At 48.0% G+C, this 21,257-nt stretch overlaps 5 protein-coding genes across 5 annotated transcripts; 3 read left to right on the top strand and 2 right to left on the bottom strand.

Moving 5' to 3' along the window:
• Window positions 1-943: 943 nt before the first annotated feature.
• On the top strand, window positions 944-2,064 carry LACBIDRAFT_308541 (uncharacterized protein; the record flags this gene model as incomplete). The annotated part of the gene is made up of 4 exons (XM_001875995.1): window positions 944-1,055; window positions 1,175-1,587; window positions 1,638-1,929; window positions 1,979-2,064. 4 exons carry the CDS (start codon window positions 944-946, stop codon window positions 2,062-2,064), a joined length of 903 nt encoding a protein of 300 aa, XP_001876030.1.
• A 1,968-nt stretch (window positions 2,065-4,032) lies between these two features.
• Window positions 4,033-4,337, bottom strand: LACBIDRAFT_308540 (uncharacterized protein; the record flags this gene model as incomplete). The annotated part of the gene is made up of 2 exons (XM_001875548.1): window positions 4,033-4,206; window positions 4,269-4,337. 2 exons carry the CDS (start codon window positions 4,335-4,337, stop codon window positions 4,033-4,035), a joined length of 243 nt encoding a protein of 80 aa, XP_001875583.1.
• Window positions 4,338-7,785: 3,448 nt separating this feature from the next.
• LACBIDRAFT_244979 (polyketide beta-ketoacyl-synthase) lies at window positions 7,786-14,423 on the top strand (the record flags this gene model as incomplete). The annotated part of the gene is made up of 10 exons (XM_001875994.1): window positions 7,786-8,433; window positions 8,484-9,128; window positions 9,180-9,292; window positions 9,352-9,563; window positions 9,622-9,806; window positions 9,862-11,093; window positions 11,141-13,106; window positions 13,229-13,244; window positions 13,381-13,881; window positions 13,957-14,423. The coding sequence occupies 10 exons, from the start codon at window positions 7,786-7,788 to the stop codon at window positions 14,421-14,423; spliced, it is 5,985 nt and encodes a 1,994-aa protein (XP_001876029.1).
• A 210-nt stretch (window positions 14,424-14,633) lies between these two features.
• On the bottom strand, window positions 14,634-17,027 carry LACBIDRAFT_308538 (uncharacterized protein; the record flags this gene model as incomplete). The annotated part of the gene is made up of 10 exons (XM_001875547.1): window positions 14,634-14,802; window positions 14,859-15,327; window positions 15,390-15,402; window positions 15,453-15,858; window positions 15,920-16,087; window positions 16,143-16,173; window positions 16,226-16,339; window positions 16,402-16,447; window positions 16,508-16,570; window positions 16,635-17,027. The coding sequence occupies 10 exons, from the start codon at window positions 17,025-17,027 to the stop codon at window positions 14,634-14,636; spliced, it is 1,872 nt and encodes a 623-aa protein (XP_001875582.1).
• A 1,456-nt stretch (window positions 17,028-18,483) lies between these two features.
• On the top strand, window positions 18,484-19,317 carry LACBIDRAFT_308537 (uncharacterized protein; the record flags this gene model as incomplete). The annotated part of the gene is made up of 1 exon (XM_001875993.1): window positions 18,484-19,317. The coding sequence occupies one exon, from the start codon at window positions 18,484-18,486 to the stop codon at window positions 19,315-19,317; it is 834 nt and encodes a 277-aa protein (XP_001876028.1).
• Between the last annotated feature and the right edge of the window lie 1,940 nt (window positions 19,318-21,257).

Genomic DNA, 21,257 nt, shown 5'->3' with positions numbered 1-21,257 from the left:
CTTGTCGGGTGGCTTGTCCTAAGAATGTGTTCATTGCAAAGCTAATTGCGATCATAGTTTCCACCGACCGAATCTTGTAGTGCCGACGGAGGGGTTACCTCGTCCTTGCGGAACTCTTGGGATCAGATGGAAAGGTGCGTTTTGCACAACCGTAGAGAGAACGAAACGCTAATTTCATCTAGTGGTCCAACGCTGTTCATAAATAAAGGAATTGCGAAGCCGGCGTTCGATGTCGAAGGTGAAGGTATGGCACGATTCAGCGCATGCAAGTCAAAGTTGAGGGAGCGCGGAAAGTAGAGAGAGTAGTGAGAGATGTGCGACGAGAGTTACATAACGTTTGTCCGGCATTTTATTTGACGGACATGAATGGCTGATGTGGGTCTGTTCAGGTTGCTGCCCCTGCTTGAAAAAAAATGTCCCACTATTGTCTCCTTGCCACCCGACCCAGTGCATCGTGATTCTCGCCCGTACTCTACTCATGAATGGGCTTCTGCTCACAACAGCCCCAACCCTCCAGAGTTCTCCCGGCGGCGTCGCAGACCTCGGCATGCAACTCCGCGCTCCTCGCTTTCCCTCTATCGCAATGGGGGCCCGCCAAAAGTGAATGACAGGAATGTTTCAACATTGTTCGTTATCCCCCAATCCCCCCCCTGTACGCTGTTTTTGCTGACATGCACCGCGTAGATCAAGTCGGTGCCCAGCCGATTGACCGACCTTGTAGCATGACGACTCTGCACATGCGACATGATGAGCCGATAGTAACGAAGAAGCAGGCTGGAGAGCTGAAGACGCTGATGCAGCAGCTGATCCCGGATTGCAGCCAAAAGGTGGAAAATGGCGTCGTGGCGTCGGAGCTTTCACCGATCTTCCAAGATCAGTGCTGAAATAGTACATCTCTCAGCAACCGGTGTCTTGTTTTCATTCACTTTATCAAAAGATTACGATGACCGCAATGTTCTCAAGGGACAAGCCCATCAAGAAGGCAGTTACCCAATTTGTCAAACCGAGGGACAGTAATTCGCGAGACTGCCTCCCATTTGGCTTTGCCATCCATAGTCCGTGACCATTCTTCTCAAGAAGCATACTGCTCTTGCATCGCGTCGTCAATCGTCTCGGACTTCCCTGGGTTCTGCAAGCCAACCACTCGTCCGCAAAAGATTTGTTCCGTACTTAGACGGATTATTGCCCACTGCCAAAGCACTGGGCACTCTTGTCGAGCGTCTTGGGGAAATACATTTCCCTGATTTGGTTCCTGGTTTGTTGCGGACTCTCAAGACCGGCATGGAGCGCCTAGAGGGCCTCCTCCCAGATATTATCGCAAATGCTCGCTCACCTCGGCCAACTGTTCGCGAAGGATTCATGTCACTTCTCGTCTTCTTGCCTGGTACGTTCGGCACTCGATTCCAACCACATCAACCGAAAATCATTTCGCCTATCCTTGGTGGTTTGTCAGACACGGAAGAGTATGTTAGAGAAGCGGCCATGCGTGCTGGGAGGATGGTTGTCACCAACTATTCATCCAAGGCTATTGACCTTTTGCTGCCTGAGTTGGAGCATGGTATGTTCGACTATGGTTGGAGAATTCGGGTAAGTTCAACACGCCCCTAAAAAGTGCATTGCTAAATGTCTGTTTCAAGCAATCATCCATTACACTCGTTGGAGAACTTCTCTTCAAGGTATCTGGAATCTCAGGAAAGGCCTCCGAGGTTGAAGAAGAGGAAGTTGCGGCAGGTGCGACAGCCGAGTCGTCTCGTCAAGAAGAACTTGGGGCGAAGGCTATTGATCAGACGATACCCACTTTGTTGGAAGCGCTTCGTCAGCCTGGAAAGGGTTCTGGGACTGCTCTTGAGGCGTTGCGAGAGGTCATGGTACACATGAACTGTGACGAAGCCGTAGAGTCGCTAGCCTTGGCATGGTTACTTCGATCTGGTATGTTTTGCCAGCCTCCTTTCTAGCCGTATTGCTCAAAGTTCTTTAGCGCCTCCTGAAATTGGTGAACTCATCGGAACGCGAACATTCGAAGCCCTTTCCATCCAATTCTATTGGGTCCATTTCCATATATGATGCACTCTAATTTATCCGTCTTAAGATTGGGGTTAAGCCTACCTTTGCATTGTGTTTTTATCGTATCGGAGTCGACGTACTTCTCTTGCAGATACGCAAATACTAGGAGGAATGGCTCCGCCGCGGAGCGCGTGTACAGTTCGTGTTAACATTGCCTCATGCAACGACGACCAGAGCGAAGACCAAGGTGACCAAACATTTTCTCCGAAATCGTCTTTATGGTTTACTGACCAACTAAAAGACAAAATCCAGGCGGAGGATCCCAGCAGAGGCCCAATTTGGCTAGAAGCTGGCGGACAACCTCAACGCTGAGATCGTGCTTGGGACCCTCCGGAATTGTGATGAAACCGTTCAATGGCTTGGCTACTTTGCTAACCACTGACGATTGACTGGTGACTGCTAACCAGGTGGACATCCAGCTCTTGACCACGGCCGGCGATGAAACGGCGGAAGGCGCATTGTGATACGGAGGGACGAGTGAGTTGGGGTAGGGCTTCGAAAATTCGATGATTTACATCGTTTTCGTCGCTTCGCACCGATTAGGCGTGCTGGACCAGGTGCGCCCCAACTCTCCAGAGTTCTCCCAGCGGCGTCGGAGACCTCAGCATCCAACTCCGCGCTCCTCCCTTTGCCTTTATCGCAATGGGAACCCGTCAAAAGTAATTGGCAGGCCATCGTTTGTTATCCCCCACTCTCCCCCCTGTACACTCTCTTTGCTGACATGCACCACGTAGGTCAAATCGGTACACAGCCAATTGCCCGACCTTCCTTGTAGCACCACGACTCGACACATGCAGCATGATGTCCCGCCCCCCTGTACACTCTCTTTGCTGACATGCACCACGTAGGTCAAATCGGTACACAGCCAATTGCCCGACCTTCCTTGTAGCACCATGACTCGACACATGCAGCATGATGTCCCGAAGACGCTGCTGAAAGAGTCCATCTCTCAGCACCCGGTCTCTCGTTTTCATTCACTTTATCAAAAAATTGACGACCGCAATGTTCTTAAGGGACAAGCCCATCAAGAAGACAGTTACCTACTTCGTCATAATGTAAAGGACAGTAATCCGCGAGACTGCCTCCCCGATTTGGTCATCCCGTTGAGCGCTGCAGAAGGAGTTCGCGATGGGTGCCAACGAACCGCTTGCACGTAATTATGTAAGGAATCAACACACCATCAACTCTGTCATACTCTGCTCATGCTACTTCAGATCTATATTGTTCAGTCAACCAAAAGACGTCGACACATGGCGTCAGCGATTGGCGGGTTTTAATCCAGTGCGTTCATCTCTCATGGCAAAAGGTCGGAAACAAGGCGAGCACTGGAAATCCAACATTTCAGGTGGACGAGTACGACCCCTCACAGAGCGGAGAGGTAAGACGGCTCTCCTGCATTCCCTTGTTCGAATCTTACCGCCATTTTAGGTGACAGCTAAATAGACGTACGCTGGTGAAGTCGGTAAATAGGATGTAAGGCATTATAGTACAATGATACCGTGCACTCCAAAAGCATTCAAACGGAAAGAGGCTGATGCTGAAGGGCGCTCTGAGCCCCACTCACGAAACCGCAAATCTGGTGCCACCGACCTTGCAGACCTCATATTCAAGGCCTTCACGCTGACATGCTTTTTGTGCAGCGATCTGTGGGGCGGTGTGTACTGATTAGCTGCTTCCCTCGACTTGTGCTCACTACATCAGTGATTCTATCATAGTGATATCTGTCCGCCTATCGTTTCGTTGCTGACAATGCCCGTCTTTCGCAGCCTTGGTAGCGTCACTTCGATCTGGTACGCTTTGTCAACCTCGTTTCTAGCCGCAAGTTCTTTAAATTTAGACCCTCCTGAAAATGGTAACTTCTGAGGGGATGAAAAGATCCACGCTACGACGGACTCGCGACCTTCCTTACCATGGTGGAAGATGCGAAACAAGTCGTCATTTATAACACATAACAATCCTACTAACAATCTACTTGAAAGCAATGGAACACAAGGTAGAACCGTCTATCTTGATTTCCATAACCCTGCTGGGCTGTTCATCCTCATTGCATGCGAGACACTCTATGACCCCTTGTAAAGAGTCTGATAATTCTTGTACCCACTCAGTAAGAGAAGCCATCGTCTCCGCCAAATTATCGCTCTCCTGTTGAGGGAAACAGACCATGAGACAAAATAAAGAGAAAGAAAAGGAGTGAAAGAACCTACGGAACTATCACCTTCTATATCAAATTCGGACATGGGACTCGGGCTGGTGTTCCTGGAGCTGAGCACCATGGGGAGATCCTAGATAGTTGCTGAACAAAGTTGCACGAGAAGGGCTGCAGGAAAAGTACTCACTTCCGTGCGATACTGATGCTGGTGCAATCCAACAAACACGGAAGTCGGGGGACTGTAGTCCACGGTAATAGTCGAGGATTGATGTCGTTAAATTCGTTAGGGTATAGTGTCTGTATCACTATCGCACTATTATCTACCATAGTTAGCATTGATAACAACATTTATTATCATAGTCAGCGTTGACCGATGTCATAAATTAGCATTCTTAATAATTATCCAATAGCTTACTATTATAATTAGTATTATCTATCACAGTTAGTAGTGATAACAACAATCATTATGCTACAGTGCGTAGCTTACTATCATGATGTCATCTACAGCTAACAACAACAACTATTATATTACATATTAATGTCCATTATTAATAATTATTCACTGACAGCTAATGAACCGGTCTATTGATAGGTTGGCTGGAAGTTACCCTGCCACCCTCTTTCTCTAACTTTTAATAATAGAGCTACCAGATTTAACTATAACAGCTGCATTCTTTCTTGAAAAATTTAAAATTTACCTCATCTAATAATTTTTTTTTTCTTTTTCAATGTGTTTCCTGGGCAAATGCCAAGTTTTTTGATTTTTTTTGATCATTCACTATACTTTTGCATGGCTACACCAGGCTTATTATAAATGGTACTGCCAACAAAACACTGGATTCATTTTGAAGCAAATGGAAGCATTACATTTTAAATGTGACCAAAATATCTCTTTCATGTGCTGCTGGGGCAAATTTGAAGAATGTTTTGTATATAATCAGAATGTTACCATCACTTCAATGTTGCTCTCATGATAAATTTCTCCAGCATGTGCATGACAACCACATCTTGCCTGCATGATGGGTACATTTTTTCTGTGGCTTTTCAATTTGCCCCCTGATTACATCGGATGCATTTCATTTGATATGTCATATACATGTGCCCAGCAGTCCCATGTTAATTGCATTTGTGTGTGCATATTTACTTTAGCATGGTGATACATCAAGCATGTGACCAGAATCCGCCTATTGGGCACATTGTGGTCACATATTAAATAAACAAATCAGCCACATATGATAGCCCATTTTAATGGGCATATTTTTTCTGTGGCTAGGAATTCCATGATATTTGCATTTTGGAGCTTACTTGAATTAAATTTCAAATGTGCATGGTAGGCATATGGGAAGAATATGGGAGAGCATTAATGCCTCCAATCGACATTTGCTTACTCATGTGCCCATTGGCCAAATAGCCGGTTCTCCCCTGTGTGTCGGTGAACAAGATCAAAAAAACATCGGCAAACTCCGGGATAAGTAAATTATTGTGAAGAGTTTGGCTAACCTCCCTCATCCATAAGTTCTTCTCGAGACTGTGATTCTTACTATTTACATAAACTATGCAAGACAATACGGGCATTGTAATTTTCTCTGTCTTCGGCTGCGATAGTCGTTTTGTAGAAGAAAAAAAAAATGCGAGATATTATTTTCCGCCGCTTCTCACTAGACGAGTCAGGCAATCCAGACCTATCCAGACGCGACATCGGCTTTCAAAAAGTTTCCGCTATGAGATCAGGGTGAAGCCCCGAAAGATCTTAACAGGGTGTAATATACCGCTTAAATTAAATCCGGGCGCTGCACCCGTCACCGGATATTTAGTGGATCCTACAATTATTTAGTTCTACGAACTAGGAACTTGGATGCTAGGCTATCAATATTTTGACTTACTCGACATATAGAACAAGGGTTGCGTCTAATTCACTTTTAGGACATCAAGAGCAACACTCTAAATTCTGAGCCGGTGCCCTGCTGAGCCCGCAAGCCCATCGCCCGGAGAAAGACCAACATTGTGACCACGCGGTATAAAGTCATATAATTACTAAGTCCCGAGAATTGTAAACCGAGTTGCCCCAGGCGGTTAAATGTTGTTGACAAGCAGATACTTGTAGCCCACTGGCAGTCGGGTTTCAAATTTCGGGGGTTTTAGGCATCGTGTAATACATCTACGTGTATTCAATCAATTGAGAAGCGCCTGTCGTGATTGCGTGATTCTGGGTTACACCAGGTTATGGATCTCATTATAAGCGAAGTTCGAAAAACAGATCTTACTTAGTTTAGTATTTACACTGATCACACATTGTCCGCATTCTTCGCATTTTAACAAAATTTCCAGCAAGGCTCCATTTCGTCCAAATTTTAGTTAGAAGAAAAAAGCTCTCTCATTTATGTAAATTCAAATACGACTGGTACCTTTCCTTGGACGGTAGTGAACAGCTACAAACAAACCACAACTGTTGAGAAAAAAGAAACTATTCGGTATTTGTTTGGCGATGGCACGCAACTCACGTCGCGACGCGTTGTGCATAACTCTACCCTCTGTCTTCCACCATCCGTTGCTGAACCCATAACGTTAAGTTAAGCGGCACGGGCTCGATTCCCGTCGGGTGTAAGTTCCCTTTTTATCTTTTATGAAAATTTGCCACAAAAACTCAAGTACTTGGCGCCCTCTTCCTCTATTATGTTCTGCTTCCACAGGGGCACTGTAACTCTCCTGATCATATTACCCAATTTTAAACAGGTTCTCTGGCAAGCTGAGAGATAGCTATAAAAGTACCAAAAAGATATGAAGCCTGTGTGAAGCGGTCTCATACAATGTGGAGCTAGATTACGACTTCAAGTTGGGATGGGAATCTTTTTTCAGAGGCGCGCAGGGATACAGGGTGCAACAGGCAAGGCTGAGGTTGATGACATCGACAAAATCGATGCTGAAGAAATGTTTTACTTACTTGACGATGCAACCGAGAGAGGATCAAATGAAAATTATCACTGCTGAGACGAAAAGCTAGGATTGACTAGAGGGGATGTATGGCGACTCAGGAAAACTTTGTCCTCTGCATCCTTTTTTCCAAGTGTTCTGGCTTCATTCTGCTTTCCAACTCCCACATTTTGACGTGTCGCGTAGGCGTAAAAGGTTGAGTCAGGTGACCAACAGGTTCATTTTGTTCCAGCGTTACAGTAACATAACCCCTGCCCGATTTTCTCAAAGCCCGGGGATGCTGCATGCTTATTTTCGATCTATAACGACACTTTCTTGACGCGACAACTCATCACGCGCACGGCCTGTCTTGACTGGCTTCTGAAGAATTGCAGCAAGTTTAACTTTGATAACTTTTTCGAGACATCTTTTGGGAAGCTAAAACCGCACCTCGGAACTTGTTACACTTTCTCATACGGATAAGGAGTCTCAGGTATGGCATTATCCTATGGATTGGCTCTATCTCCGGATTCTATGACTCGGCCGAAACGCGCCTCCCTATCAGCTTCAAAAAGCAGAATCTCTATCATGCGCTCATCCTTGCTTGGGGTTCTTCAAAAGCGAGCCCTTCTTACATCTGACATTACGATTCAGCGCTCAAGATGGTTGCCTCAAGAAGCTCTTTGGACATACCTGTCTTCGCTGGTCAAGGATCCACGTCATCAAGTTTCACTCAAACGCGCGAGTGCAATGCCAGCTCGCCTATTGGAGACGTTTTTCTCTCGGCGTGCCACATGGCTTTTTACGCAGAACTCGTTTCTCTGTCGTCAAGTGATTTTAAATCAACTGGTATCGACATGTCAGATTTTGCATCAAAGGATTCGCTTTTGACTGCTCCTGAACAACCTCAATACCTCCACAATCCCATAATTTCTGGATCGACGATATTTCTCGTTCAATCTCTCCGTTACCTTGCTTATATGGATCCCTTCGACCTCCCATGTGCCTCTCTTCGTCCGTTTACTGATGTATGGAAGTGCAACGCTGATCACGGTATTGGATTGCTAGGATTCTCTTCTGGTATCATCACGGCCTGCATCGCCAGCACCTCACCAACGAGGATTTCATTTCTCTCTCAAGCAGTTGAGGCATACCGCTTGGTTTTATGGATCGGAATACGTTCACAACTTTACCGCCAACAAGCGCTTCTGCGTGCTTCCCTCGATGCCAATACGGACTTGCCGTGGAGTTTGGTATTTTTCGGCATTGACATGCACGGCGCGCAGGAAGCTCTCGACACTTTCAATCAAGTAAGCTGTTTAACTTCTACATCGACTATCTCTGTTCACAAGGAGATCAGGATCTTGGATCAGACTACCTTTACATAACTGCTGTGGTCGAAGAAACATGCGTCACCATATCTGGCCGTCCAGATCGTCTGGCACACTTCTCAACTGAGCTTCTGAATAATTTCGGGCATGGGATTACTATGCACCCCACCACGCTCAATACGCTCTATCACTCTCCCGTTCACACTGACAATTTGCGCGTGCAAGTGCTCTCTGACGTAGCTTCCAGGAATATTTCGTTCCCCAAACTCTCGGACATCATAATCCCACTAAGATCTACCTTCACTGGTGAACTCATATCTGAGGCTGCTTCAGATAGGTCGCTCATCGAGTTGGTTCTGGATATGGTAATCATTCAACCCGTTTATTGGAATATACTAGTCCAGAAGATTTCTGCGATCATTCCAGAACGTGCGTCTGCGCGGTTGATAAACATGGGTCCTGGAAATGGCCTCACCCGGAGTCTGGAGCGAGCCATTGTCCGGAACATCCCTGACCTCCTTGATTGCACAGTAGTCCACGTCGCAGCACCCGAATCCGCGGGGATCAAGCAAGAACCCATTGCGATAATTGGAATGGCTGTAAATATGCCAGGGGCTTCGAATACTTCCCAGTTATGGGAACTACTCGAAAAAGGCCTCAACACCGTATCCGAGGTATTCAATTTCCTTCAGTCTTACGGCGCACTTGACTGCTATTTCGCTCAGATTCCCGAACATCGCTTCAAAGTTTCTGACTACACGAACGGTTATTACCCAGGCCGGAAAATGAAGGCACACACCGGTAACTTTTTACAAGGAGTTGACGAGTTTGATCATAAGTCAGTTGGACACATAGGCTTTCTATGTTGAGCCCTCGTCGTTCACCGTCTTCTCTTAGGTTCTTCAAAATTAGCCCACGCGAAGCAAGAAAAATGGATCCTCAGCAACGAGTTTTACTTCATGTTGCCTACGAAGCACTCGAGGATTCCGGCTATGTTCCATATTCTTCGCCTTGCTTTGACCCTCGGACTTTTGGATGCTTCGTTGGCTCCGCGACGCATGATTATCGTCACAATTTGCGCGACGACATTGATGTATATTATAGCACAGGTATATATGTTGGATACGTTCTACTCCCTCGAGTGGGATATTTCTAACTCCGCGACAGGTACACTCAACGCCTTCTTAAGCGGTCGCTTGTCATACGCGATGCAACTCAGCGGCCCTTCTGTCGTCGTTGACACAGCTTGCTCGTCATCGACCGTTGCTCTGTATCAAGCTGCACGGGCGCTCATGAACCTGGACTGCAGAGCTGCGATGGTTGGAGGGATAAACGTTATTTCAGCTCCTGACGTAACTCAATGCGCCGCTCACATATGAGGGTATCTACTAACGCCACTTTGCATAGATGTTTCTCGGATTGGACAAGGGTCATTTCTTAAGCCCTGCTGGCCAATGCAGATCATTCGATGCCTCCGCCGACGGTTATGCTCGAGGCGAAGGCTGTGGAGTCTTCGTTCTGAAACGTCTTTCGGACGCCGTTGCTGAGAACGATAAGATTCTAGGCGTCATTAAAGGGGTGGAAGTAAATCAAAGCGGCTTAGCTCAATCCATTACCCATCCCCATGCTCCTACGCAATCAGCCCTACTCGAGCAGATTATATCCAACTCTGGCATCGACGGGAATCGCGTCAATGTCATAGAAGCGCACGGAACAGGTACACGAGCTGGAGACGCCCACGAACTGGATAGCATCCAGAGGGTTTTCTCAGGTCATCGCTCACCCAGTAACCCTCTATATATTACGTCCATCAAGGCGAATATTGGTCACCTTGAAGCCGCTTCTGGTTGCGCGGGTCTCACAAAGCTCTTACTCATGTTCCAGCATAAAATAATCCCAAGACAGATTTCGCTACAAAATGTTAACTCGCAAGTCGCCCAGTTATCTGCCGACTACGCACTCATCCCGAATACCAACATACCCTGGATCTCAACGCACGAAAATGCCCCTCGAGTGGCCATTTTGAGCAACTTTGGCGCTGCTGGGTCTAACGTTGCTGTACTTGTCGAAGAGTATGTCCTTCCGCAAAAGGACCTATCGACCAGACGATCCTCCTTTGTTTTCGGGATATCAGCGAAAAGCGATATAGCCTTACAAAAAATGCGCGTTCAGCTTGTATCGTGGCTACAACTCCCTGGCAATCGCGGCACACCTCTTATAAACTTCGCCTACACATCAACTGCCAGGCGTCAATTGTACAACCACCGGTTGTGTGCATCGGCAACAGACCTGGAAGACTTGATTCAACAACTCGAGAGTGTCCCCATTGTGCGCCTCCCAAAAAAAGTCACACAAGTCATATTTGTCTTTTCCGGACAAGGTAGCCAGTACCCCGCCATGGGCTCCCGTCTTTATGAAACTTCTCCCATATTTAGGCAACATATTGACCAATGCCATTCCATTTTGACAGAATCTGGATTTCCCGGCATACTGCCCTTGATCGTAGGCCTCAATGACGTCGTTTCTAAACCGGGAGAGGAGTTAGTGGCCCTCCAATCATTCTTATTTTCTTTGGAGTTCGCTTTGTCCAAACTGTGGCTCTCATGGGGGATACGACCAACGGCCGTGGTTGGTCACAGGTCGGTGGCCAATTTCATAAACAGAGTCACTCTAATACAATGACCAGTCTCGGAGAATATGTAGCCCTGGTGATCGCACAAGTTCTTTCCCTCAAGGACGCTATCTTCATCGTCGCCACGAGGGCCCGCCTTATGGGACAGAAATGTTCCCTCAACTCCACAGGAATGATTGCGGTGTCGCTTGGACACGAAGAAGTTAGGAAAATCTTGGAGTCGAGTCCAGTCGTCGCAGACCTTGCGATTGCTTGCTACAATAGCCCAACAAGTTGTGTGGTTTCTGGTTCCCTAGTCCAGATCAAAACCTTCAAGTGTCTCTTGGACGCTCAATGTCTCGCAAAAAACGCGATCCTCTCTGTACCTTTCGGCTATCACAGCCCCGCCATGGTGCCTTTGATTGACACCCTGACAAAAGCCGTCAAGTCTATCAAAATTTCGCCACCCACGATTCCAATTATCTCGAACGTCTCCGGAACGGTCGTTCAACCTGGCGACAAATTTACGTTCAATTCCGCATACTTTGCTCAACATTGCCTTCAGCCGGTGAGATTCTGTGAAGGAATTGAATCATTCCTACGTGATCCAGCCCATACGGCATTGGATTTATGTTGGCTTGAAATTGGACCGCACCCGGTTGTTTTACCCATGCTCAAGGCTCAAGCCAAATTGCCTGAGAGTGCTGTACTGCTAGAATCGCTTCGGAAGCGCGAAGACGCATGGACGACGCTGTCTAAAACTCTTTCTCGGATGTACACCTCAAATCTTGACGTAAAATGGCGTTCTGTGTTCACAGAGATGGGACCAGCCTCATGTGTCACTTTACCGTCGTATCCGTTTTCCAAAGAGAAATTTTGGGTTCCATTTGAGGAAGGACACAGAATCGCTCGTGAATCCGTCAACGGGCGTCAAATTCAGCACACGTTTCTCCATTCCTGGGTTCAATATCCTTCTGTCGACAATGGGTGGGTTGCTATTTTCGAGTCACCGATAACTTGCCTGGAGAAGTATATTCGCGGACACACTGTGGCTAACGCGCCTCTTTGTCCTGCGTCAGTGTACTTTGAACTTCTTTATGCTGCGACTTCTCTTGCAAAAACTTATCTCGGATTCGATTCGGTTGACACCCATGTCGTTTTTCGCGAAGTTCAGTTTTCCGGGCCTCTAGTACTCGATCTCTGCGTTACACAGACGGTGCAGATTATTTTGACACTTAGCGACGACAATGGCCACTTCAGCATTAGCTCTCGTACCTCATCGTCACCAGAGGCAATGACTCACGCGAGTGGCGAATTCCGGTCTCAGTCCTCAGCGCACACCTTGGCTAAATTTGCCAGAGCGCTTCCCTATATCGAACGTAGGTTAAACGCAATCCCGCAACCTCAAAACGGACAGGCACCCAAGGTTTTCTCAGCTCGAACCGCTTACGAGGTTATCTTCCCCCGAGTTGTCAATTATTCACGGGAATATCACACAATGCAAAATGTCTTTGTCGATGTTTCCGGAATGGAGGCCTGCGCGACCATAAAATCGCCTTTAATTCAGAATGGCGAAAACTTTGTGGTCCATCCCATCTTTCTGGATACAATTTTGCATATGGCTGGTTTCGTCGCAAATCTTCAAGGCGACATTAACGACGCTTATATTTGCAAGGAGGTTGGTTCAGCAAAAATTATACCTAGCCGAATCGATCCCTCTACATCCTACACGATTTACTGCAACACCACCATGATGCCGGGACAAAGAGATATTTCAGCGGAATGCTTCGTTCTCACTACTACGTCTACAAGAGAGGTTATCGCGCACATGAAGGACATTCGTTTCCGAAAGGTCCGACTGGACACTTTGAAAGCAAGGCTTTGTCGTATGACTCAGAATGGAGCCACCCCCATCGAGGCCCCCCTGATAAGGCATGGTGACACATCAGCTGCATCCCCGGAGCTTTCCTCCTCCTTCTCCAACACCGAAAAGAGGGTAGCGCAGATAATTGGCGAGGCATGTGGAGTTAATGTCGACAATGTTTTGCCTGATACGGATCTCGAGTCACTAGGGGTGTGTTCCCTGATGTGGATAGAAATCTGGCATAACATTCGTCAAACTTTTCCCTCGATGGTGGTTGAGCCTAACCCCGCAAGCTGCAGAACAGTATCGGATATCGTGCAGACAATCTGTGCGGCGCTCAGAGCGGGAAAGAGAGTGGATATCCCACCGGTAAGCAGCGTGGAATCTTATCCTCGTCCAAAAGGGATGTCCTCCGAGTCCGATCCGAGCTTTTTGGCCATCGGCGGGCAAGTTGATGTAAGGGCGATTCTTTCGAACGTTCTCGGGATAGCACCAGAAAATATTGACGATACGAGCACCCTCGACTCACTTGGACTGGATTCCCTTGCCTCCATCGAAGCTCTCCACATTCTTAACAAGGTCCACGGACTTCAGCTCCCAGATAATTTCTTTTTGGAACATCCGACTCTTCGCTCAATCCAGTCATACATTTCCGCTCATGACCCTAGGCCTCGCATCAGGCCACAAGCGCCGTCTCTGAAGGTAGAAAGCTCAGATAATATCTTAGTTCGTATTCAAGCATCGTCCCCGCCCAGGCCACCGCTTTTCCTGATCCATGACGGCAGTGGTCTTGTCAATTACTGTGGTCGCATCTCGCCTCTCGGTCGGGAAGTATGGGGATTGAAAAACCCTCGCTTCTCGAGCGCCCAACCGTGGTCTTCGCTTGTGGACATGGCGTCCGCATATGCTCAATCAATTCTGAAGGTTTCTACAGGCCCATTAATTTTAGGAGGTAATTTAATAATTTCAGACCCCCCGGGACTATCGTTGCTAATTCTTTGTTTGCACACAGGTTGGTCTTTCGGAGGCGTAGTCGCCTTCGAAATTGCAAAACAGCTTGCTGCAACGCACATCAACGTCATGGGCGTTATCTTGGTCGATTCTCCCAGTCCGAAAAACAAAGTTCCCTTATCGGCCGCCATGGTCGACGCCATCATCTCGCCAAACACGACGGGGAGGGTTACGGAGGCGTTCAAATTGACGAAGCGGCAGTTCTTGATGAATTCACAGATCCTGGCTGAATATGATCTAGAGGCCATCACATCCGGCTCTTACCCTCGCCTCATCTTTTTGCGCTGCATAGAGGGATATAATTCTGTCGGAGTTGATGTTCCCCTGTGGTTTTCCGACCGAAAAAATGTCAAGGGGGTTACTGGCAACTGGGAGGGAATTGTTGGACAGCCGGTGCAAGTTTTAGATATCCCTGGTCACCACTTTGAAGCGTTTAGTTCCGCGAATGTGCGTTACCACTTTTTCCCCCCCTTTACTCTATAATTAACCTGCAATTTTAGATTGAACAAGTCTCGAAATGCATCGCCGAAGCCTGCACGATCTTGGAGTCTCAGTAATAAATTCCTTCAAAATGAACATAAGCCGAAGCGAATTGGAAACGAAGTCGAACTTAAACACGTAATACGCAGAATCCGCATTGTTATCAAGGCACTTATGAGTAAATCAAGTACGAACGTAAAATTAGACACATGATCAATCAATCCATGTCGGCTCTACGTGGAAATGTGCACGAGGACTATACTTTTTGCCCTTCCTACGTGCATCTTCATACTCCGCCTCCATGCGCAACTTCACACTCCTATGAACCTTCACTCCGTTCTTCGCCTGCTTGGGAATGAACCTTGGCCGGGCCATGTTCGACCTACAAATCAAGGAATCATCATCACACCCATGAGCGCATTGAAGGACACCACTTACCCAATATACGTCACCCATTGATTATTTCCCCTCTGATAGCGTAATTGCAGAGGAAGAATCTCCAAGGCCCACCATGCCTTCTTAATCGTCAACTGATCATACGCAGGGCTCAGCGCATCCTTCAACTCTTCCTCCTCCTCCGTGCCCACCTGAGCTGAGGCATGCACGCCCTCACTCAAGCCGACAACCTCAGGGTGCTCCTTGCGCTTCTTCACCAAATGCGCATGGAGGCGCACGGGGATGGGGTTGCTGGGCACTTTGGCGATGCGGTTTGAGCCGAGGGGGAGGGGTGGAGGCCGGGGTGTGACGAAGGGATAGAGGGTGGATGGGTCAAGGCCGATGGAGCGGAGTGCTTGCGAGTCGAACATTATGCCTGTGTTGGTTTTGAAGCATTCCCGGATCATCCAGCGGAGGGTTATGCGTGCGAGGGAGTTGCGCGTTTTGTTGCTCACTGAGCCCCCTCCTACGTCTGTTAGAACAATAATGGTTAGAATCTGTGTTGTGGATGAGGTAGAAATTGTTAAAATTTACCGCAATGACAACCCTGAAAACCTATTTAAATCTCAGGAAAAAGGAGGGGAGGAAAGTACTCACAGCAAACCAAACCTCCTCGATATCCGTAGTCTGCTCGGACGCCGTAGAATACATCCTCTCCATAGTGTTCAGTTTCCGATCATGATCACTCTCTTTCCTAGTCTTATGTTGATGCTGATGATCGTTGTGACCACTCCCTTGTCCATTTTTCCCATTCGTCTTCGGGGGGTGATGATGATGCACCTTCAAATCGTCGTCAACAAGTGCGCACGCGGTATTGGACGCGTTGAGCACGGCGTCTTTGCCTAGCTTCAACTCATCCGCATCGGGCCTGTTCCATAAATTCGCTTTGAACTTTGCGCGTCGTTCATCCAGTGCGACGGCGTGTCGGAATGTTCGGACGATGGTGTTTGAGGTTGTGAATGGTAGTCTTTTGGGTATGATGCCCACGGAGTCGACGGTATCCCTAATTTCAAAATTGTGAGTTTCACGGAAAGACAAATATATGTGATGGTGTGAATTCATACCAAACCCCGACAAATTCAATATTGACGTCGACGGAGAAGGCCTTTTTGAATTCAGTTGATTGTTCCCAGCCGACGTGGTCCGCTCGTTTAAACATCTTGTAGGCGAACGGGACTTGCTGGAAGTTATCCTTGGGGAGAAGTCCGACCTTGTGAATCATCCCTGCGAGACTAAGGCATGTTTAATTATTGCGGTCGTTCCGAGTGGATTAAGTTAAGGACTTACCTTCGGGCTGTATATGCACCTCGAGAAAATCCTGTCAAGGAAAACATTGAGCAATACGGCGGCAACAAAAGGCGAACAAGCGCCAACCAAATATGCAGATCCTGTCCCCAGCAATGTCTTTATCATATCAGCATTCCACTTCACCCCCCCTAATAAAAGAAGGCCCTCACAATTCTGCATCAAGAATTCATACCCGCCTAAGACCCACCATATGAGTCATGCGACGTAAATCCAGGATTCTATGTTATGTAGTACTCACTCATGACGTGTGCATGAAGGTTCCAAGCAAACATCTCATCCAACGTCTAACGCCATCCAAATCAGCGCCGCTTCCCAACCGCTTTGAGAAAAATCGTGAGCCCCACCTTCCGAATGGACGACATAAAGGGCGTAGCAATATTCGGAGCAGTGTACGTCCCAATCCCCGCCTAACCAACGCACACGATCATCAGTTTTGCTTCCCGAATAACCCTCTCATAAAAAACAACCAACCTGATAATAAACCATCTGCTTCGACCGATCACTCTTCTTCAACGACGCAACAAGCTGCACAATATTCGAATTATCAGCATCGAACTGGTCCCCCGTCCCATCAAAACACAACACGAGCGTGCGGTAATCGGCCGCGGAGGGGTCCCGGGGCGGGATCGTCACAGGCACTGGTGTTTCCCCCAAAGGACTACCCCCTCCAAGCTGCTGGCCCTCGGCAGAAAACGGGGACTTGTCGTACGCGGATGGCGAACTCGAAATGGCCTTTTGAACCGAGTCAGTGTTGTCCGAGAACGCTTGAGCTGCCGTTGCCAAGATTGGGGTAGGTCGACCGCTGCGGTCGACGACGGTATCCCCCGTCAAAGTCGTTTCAAGTTGGGAGTGCGCGATGGACATGGCGGGGTTGAAAAGCCTGAGATTGCTTGTGGGGTCCGAGTCCTTTTAGCTCCTGGGAAGTTATCGCAACTCGGTATTTAACTGGCGTCGCAGCTTGGTATTTATAGTATGTACTTACATGGCATGGAAGCACCAAGTACTCGCTCGGGGCTCGGAGATGAAATCAGAAAGTTCCCAGTTGGAGAGGGATTTTTCGTCTACCGCGTCGGTGGAGCCGAGCAGACGCCCAAGGTTTTCTCCACGGATCACTTGAACCTGAAGGGTCCAGACGTCCAAGGCCGACCGTGACGAAGTTGACCAAGACCTCTGAGCAATGCAGAAGAAACTCAGAATCATCGAGAATGGCAAAGTTGAGCGTTGAAAAATTGGACGTTGACTCGGACGTTCGAACACGCGTCGTTGCAATTGCATGGTTGTCTACATCCTCATAAGTAAGGCCATTCATGTATCAGCAACAAGATCGTTCTCACACGAACGCCATTGGTCCATTCTCCCTGTCACCTTTCTTGATTCGAGAATCGAGAGCGCTGAAGGCTCCAAGGGCGCCTGTGTTCCTATCTATTAGCTAGTAGTATTAGTAATAAGACCAGATAGGTGGCCATGGGTGCGAGCAAGGTGTAAAAATTTGGAAAAGGGGCTACAACTTATTCGACACAACCTTGCCTGATCTGAAATTCAAAAGAACCAAAAAGGGACGTGACTAAACAAATCACCCTTGGACCTCCGCACAATGGAAACGAGCCTCTCAGTTCAGAATTACGGAGATGCCACCTCGCTGTGGGTGGGACTGTTCCTTATCATCGCTACGGCAGGCTGGTTTTACAACTTCGCAACGACTCGACGTCCGCCACCCACACAGCAAACCAGCTTCCCAGATCTCCCCTTCCAGTATTACGGAGACGCGGTCAGGACTCGTATGCACAGCTCTGCCACAGCAAGTGTACGGAGGCATCCTAGGACCGATCTCGAGACCCTCACGCCTTGGACCTCCTTCCCGAATGATATTCATCAAGCCATTCTAAGAAACACTCGCGCACATTCACTTACAACCACCCCCTTTCACCTCGACGTTCGCACACGGGACACCAATGTTCAGAATGAAGAGGCGATTCGTACACACGCGACCACTACATTACTTGAACCAGCTACAGACGTGTTGGAGAAGTTAGGGGTGAACGGATCTTTTGCCCTTCCAGGCGGTGGGAATATCGCGATGGTAGGAGATCCTGATTTCTCATGGATCACGTCCGATGAACAACCACATCCCAAACTTCCTGTACGTATACCAGTCCCTTCTGTGTGCTGTAACACCAACAGTGCTTAGGTTGAGTACAAAACCTGGTGGGCTGCGGATTTGGCTCTGATTGTTGAAGCCTTTCGTCGTCACCAGCGCGAGGAAAAACTCGACACCCTCAGCAAACAATCTGTTGACGCGCTCGAACAAATATACGGCTATATGTCGTTCAACAACAATAGATTCGGTATTCTTACCAATTGGAAACACGCCTTGTTCTTGCGTCGCGTTGAAACTCCCAATCGCAAGACCCTCGAATACTTCTTGCTGGAACTAAACAGAGATGGCCGACCACTTTCGATGCTCAAAGCAGTGGTTGGCATGGTGTTGCTTGCGGAAAATGACTGGTTTTATGCATCCCCTACTCCATCCTCTGTCCCTGATGGTCAACTCTTTGGTACCACCTTGCCTGCCTATAAGAAGAGGAGGGAAGCAGTTGCCGTTGCTCATGAATATGATATGCGACCCATCAATGGTGCATACCCATGTCAAGCTATTGACTTTCGCATTATTCGCTTCGATCTCAGCTCCGCTCGCCGTGGAGCGAACGGCTGCACAGTATTTCTATCTGGATTCCGTTGGGATTGTGATATCCCTGTCGTCTGCAAGGTTGTCGACGCCTTGCAATATCCTGATGCCGCAGATTATCTAGAGTCTGAAGCTCGCGTCTATGCAGCTCTGCGAGATCTCCAAGGCAAAGTGATTCCCAAACTCTATGGATTCTATCAAGTTTGGGGAATACTGAAGTTACTCGCACTCGAAGATGTCGGTGAAGCCATATCTGAAAATGAAGAAATAAGCCAGGGACTTCGCGACAAGATGAGGGCCGCTCTCTGGCGCATTCACGATGCCGGTTATATCCACGGCGATATCGCGCGTCGTAACTTTTGTATGAAAAAGAACGGTGACGTTTTCTTAGTTGACTTCGAGACTTGTCGACTTTCTGTGGACCCACTTGAGCTGGTTGATGAGATGGAGCAGGTAGACATGTTATAAATCCTTTGTATTGAATAGAAGTTGGTTTGTCTTTTGCCTCATGTCCGCGACTCTTGTTTCAGTTTTTGTTACTAAGCTCTTGTAGAGGCTCAAGCACTCATTGAGCGATACAGGCGGCTACTTTTAGGGGCCTCATTGATTACCGGACTATCCGATTCTGGGATTCCCGAGCCCAATCGCACCAAGAAAGCTCACATGAAACTCCAGAGCCCGTCTACACCCTCGCCTAGCGAACTACACCCTCTCCTTGCGCTGGCCAGCCACCTTTTCCTCATCTGCGATATATCAGGAAGCTGGACACTGTACCCGCGCAGCAAAAGGAGAGCAGTCTCGTTAGCATGTACGCCTGACGGTCAAGGTCTGTTTGGTGCTGACTCCCTTTTTTCCCTGCATTTTTCTCACTGCCTTTCCATCATGGTTAAATTGTGTGATAGCGTTGGTAGAGGGCCGGATAGCGATATAATATTTCGACCCTTCACCCGCCGCATAAGAAAAAAAAATACGCGTTCGAATGCCACAACAACGACGCAGACCACGTATGGCCCCGTCAACGCGCTCGCCTTCTATGTACCAAACGTACTTTCCACCACCTTTCTTTTCAATCTTCCGCTCATCTCATTGATCGAGTTTAAACAAAGTGTTTACTCAAGTCCAATAGAAGCCGACCAAAGGCTAGTTGCACGCGCACAACAGCAGTCGTGTGTCCGCCGACACACGACTCAGAGCCGCTGCTCTTTCTTCTCTTTCATCTCACGTGATCCACGCTTGGATGCGCGCTATGAGGTCCCAATTTATTTTTAGATCTTACCCCTCATGGTTGAGGAGTGAGCTTGAGACGCCCCTTTCCGATAGGCTCTCGTCTCGACATCTCACTCCTCAACCAGGTAAGATCCCCAATTTTTTATCTAGACTCTCGTCTCGATATCTTACTCCACTATTCAGTGTTAACATACGCGTTTTTCGTCAACACTAATACTACGTATTCATCGTTCCTCAATCTATCTCATGAGTGAAGGACATGCAAACCTCTTCGCGAGCGCAATCCCAGAAAATGGATCATCCAACACCATGGGATCAAATCCAGTTGGACAAAGTGACGAAGATCAAACCAACTCTACTAGACAGGATGGACCTGGAACTGGAGACCGAGCCAACTCTGTTGCGCAGGATGAGAACCTCTACGATGACACTGGGGAAATCCAAGCGCCAGCTCGAAACAATGAGAACACAAGCAATGACGACCTCGACGAATTCACTCGAGGAGAGAAACCTCAACTCGAAGAAGAATCCGTCAGATATATGGATGACACGGTCGATAAATTCAGGAGAGGAGAAATTACGAAACTCAAAGCGTTATCGAACATTATCGGAGCGCTCAACTTCGATCCATCCAAAACTAACAGAGCGAAAGACAGTGCCATCGAAATCTACGCCAAAACCTTGGATGAATACGCAGCCCTCTCTTCTTCAGCGATTAAGCGAGGAAACCATGCCGCGGTTGGACTCGACCCTAAATCTGTTCAACCGGAGCAACGTGAACCCAAGAACGTTGACGCTAACAGAGCGATTGACGAGCTCATCTCTCAAATCAGTAGAGACAGCGACAGGTCGAAAAGGGGGAACTCCCCTTCAGGATCTGATGATGACGACGATGGAGACGAACCCTCAAATAAGAAACGAAGAGTTTTCGAATCCGAGATGCCCTGGTATAATCGAGAGGAAGAAGCCAGACGTAGCGGAAACAGAGATTGCGAAGAATCTCGACGAATTCTCCAAGTCTTCGCCCGTGACTACAAAGTTGTCAGACAGTGGATCCAAAATTCCAGGACTGCGCCGCTCGGTTTCCCCACTTCAGAATGGGACAACATCATTAAGGGACAAGCCGTCAACCTCGACGCAGTGTTCTCCTCACTGCACCATATTTCCGCTCCTAAGGAGAA

This window comes from Laccaria bicolor, genomic scaffold, assembly GCF_000143565.1.
Source record: "Laccaria bicolor S238N-H82 LACBIscaffold_3 genomic scaffold, whole genome shotgun sequence".
Lineage (NCBI taxonomy): Eukaryota > Fungi > Basidiomycota > Agaricomycetes > Agaricales > Hydnangiaceae > Laccaria > Laccaria bicolor.
The sequence above is the reverse complement of the archived record's forward strand: the minus strand, read 5'-3'. Positions and strand labels throughout refer to the sequence as shown.